General features: G+C 42.2%; 1 protein-coding gene across 1 annotated transcript in view; it reads left to right on the forward strand.

Annotated features, from left to right (window-relative positions):
• The window catches only part of LOC119412111 (arf-GAP with coiled-coil, ANK repeat and PH domain-containing protein 3), a gene marked incomplete at its 3' end in the record, with an annotated part of 7,055 nt that overhangs the window by 4,331 nt on the left and 588 nt on the right, over positions 1–2,136 (forward strand). The window contains 5 exon segments of the mRNA XM_037679087.1: positions 708–766; positions 1,300–1,483; positions 1,665–1,709; positions 1,800–1,895; positions 2,008–2,082. Coding sequence (XP_037535015.1) covers positions 708–766; positions 1,300–1,483; positions 1,665–1,709; positions 1,800–1,895; positions 2,008–2,082 — 459 coding nt within the window.

The raw sequence follows: 2,136 nt of genomic DNA on the forward strand, positions 1-2,136 counted from the left end.
TCCTCCTTCCTCTGCCTCAGCTGCCAGGCATGGCTCAGGGATGACTTGGGTTTATGCTGCCATCTTGTGGTGAGATGCAGCTACTACAGACGTGGGCAACTTTAAGAATGTTGAATAAAAGGCAGAGATTTTTATTTTATTATTATTATTGAATGTTATGTTTTCCTAATCTAGTATCAGTATCAGAGGTTTCAGGGTTTTAATTCTCATTTTCAATATCTTTCACTGTTTATGACCTGGACACTTTGCACCTTTTTGTTCTGTATTGAAAAACTTTCTTGAATAGGAAGCCAAATATTTTCTAAAATGTAAATTAAAAATAAGTTTCTAAGTCTATTCAACATGCAAAGATTACTTTGCCCTGGATGACTGATAATCTACACCAGCATATGAACCAAGTCATGAACTTCTCTGCATCGCAGGTGATTAAAACAACAAATGTGGAGTCTTGAAGTGACCTCCAGTTGTTTAATTAAATTGAAAAATGATTGCTAATAGTATATTCTATTATTAATTGTAAAAAAAAAAAAAAAAGTTTATGGAAAAAATAGGGTTCTGGTCACTGAGGTCCTGGTTTATTTGCAGTTTTTACTTTAACCAATAATAATCCGAGCTGAAAGTGTCTGCCACTGTTGGAAGATGAGCAAAGGAGAAGCCACTGATTAACATCCTTGTGTTCCTGTTTATTTGTCCTCCTCTTGTTGCAGATTTTGTTTGACCAGGCTCAGAGATCGATCAAACAGCAGCTCCACACCTTCATTAAAGAGTGAGCATCTCATCACTTATCAGAAGAAAACAGGAGTTGCCTGTTCAGGTTTACACAAAAGATTGAAATAAGCATTTTATGGTCCACTCAAGCAAAATCCAGATCATCTGATTGAGGATGTAAATGTCAGAAATGTTTCACGGTTTTACACGCTCAAAAAAGTCATGCAGCGTTTACAGAAAGCATCGTCAAAATTTAAACATTTCCTTTAGGATGAGGGGATGATGTAATTTAATTCATCTGGACTTGGTCAACGTAATCTTTGCAGGGAAATCCATCAGTAGTAAAGACACTGAGAAAGTCCCCAAAGACTCGAACCATAAATGTTTGTAGTGTTTTAGTTTACGTAAAACCATGAGGAGCAAATCATTTCACAAATCTAAACTCATCATGATGTTTGTATCACGCAGACATTTATACATTCAGATCAAGCAAACGTGCCTGAATTAGTTTTTAGGGTGATTTGTAATTTAAACAACCTGATGGTTAAAGTGTCTCTTCCACTATTTTTTGTGCCGCCGCCCCCCCATCAGGGATGTTCGTAAGTTTAAGGACACCAAGAAGCAGTTTGACCGAGTGCGTGAGGACATGGAGCTAGCCCAGGTGAAGAACGCACAAGCACCCAGGAACAAGGTGCACGAGGCGGAGGAGGCCGCACAGGCTCTCATCTTGAGCCGCAAAGCCTTCAGGCACCTGGCCTTGGACTATGTGCTGCAGGTGAGACACTTCCTACACGCAAATTGCTCCAGCGTTGTCCAACGGGTGGCAGTGACGCACAACAGCTGCTGAGCCCCTGTTCATCATCCGAGTTTAAAACGGTTTGGAGAAGAGCGCTCCGGTTAATCTCAAACACGCCAACACAAAACTTAAATCTGCTTTCCGTCTTTGTTCGTGGCAGATTAATGTGCTTCAGGCCAAGAAGAAGTTTGAAATCCTCGACGCTGTGAGTGACTCGTCTAAACCTTTGCGCAGACGTCTTGTCCTGCGTGTGTGTTTGCTGTGTGACGTTGAGCAGTTTTGTTCTCCTCTGCAGATGCTGTCGTTCATGCGAGCCCAGTACACGTTGTTTCAGCAAGGCTTTCACATCTTAGACGAGATCGACCCCTACATGAAAAAACTGGCTGCGCAGGTGAAACCAGTATTGACAAGTGGCAAATGTTTGACCAATCCAAGGGATTGTTTCCACTTTGATTGACTTCTTCTTCTTCTGCTTCCGGGTGTTTTTTTGGTGTCGTGCGCAGCTGGATCAGCTGGTCATCGACTCCGCCGTGGAGAAGAGGGAGCTGGAGCACAAGCACGCCCTCATCCAGCAGAGAGTGAGACAGCAAACACCTCTGCACTGTCACAACACCACACTCCTTTAAAAACAT

The sequence above is a fragment of the Nematolebias whitei genome, chromosome 7 (genome assembly GCF_014905685.2).
Source record: "Nematolebias whitei isolate Nwh7 chromosome 7, NemWhi1, whole genome shotgun sequence".
In the NCBI taxonomy this organism is placed as follows: domain Eukaryota; kingdom Metazoa; phylum Chordata; class Actinopteri; order Cyprinodontiformes; family Rivulidae; genus Nematolebias; species Nematolebias whitei.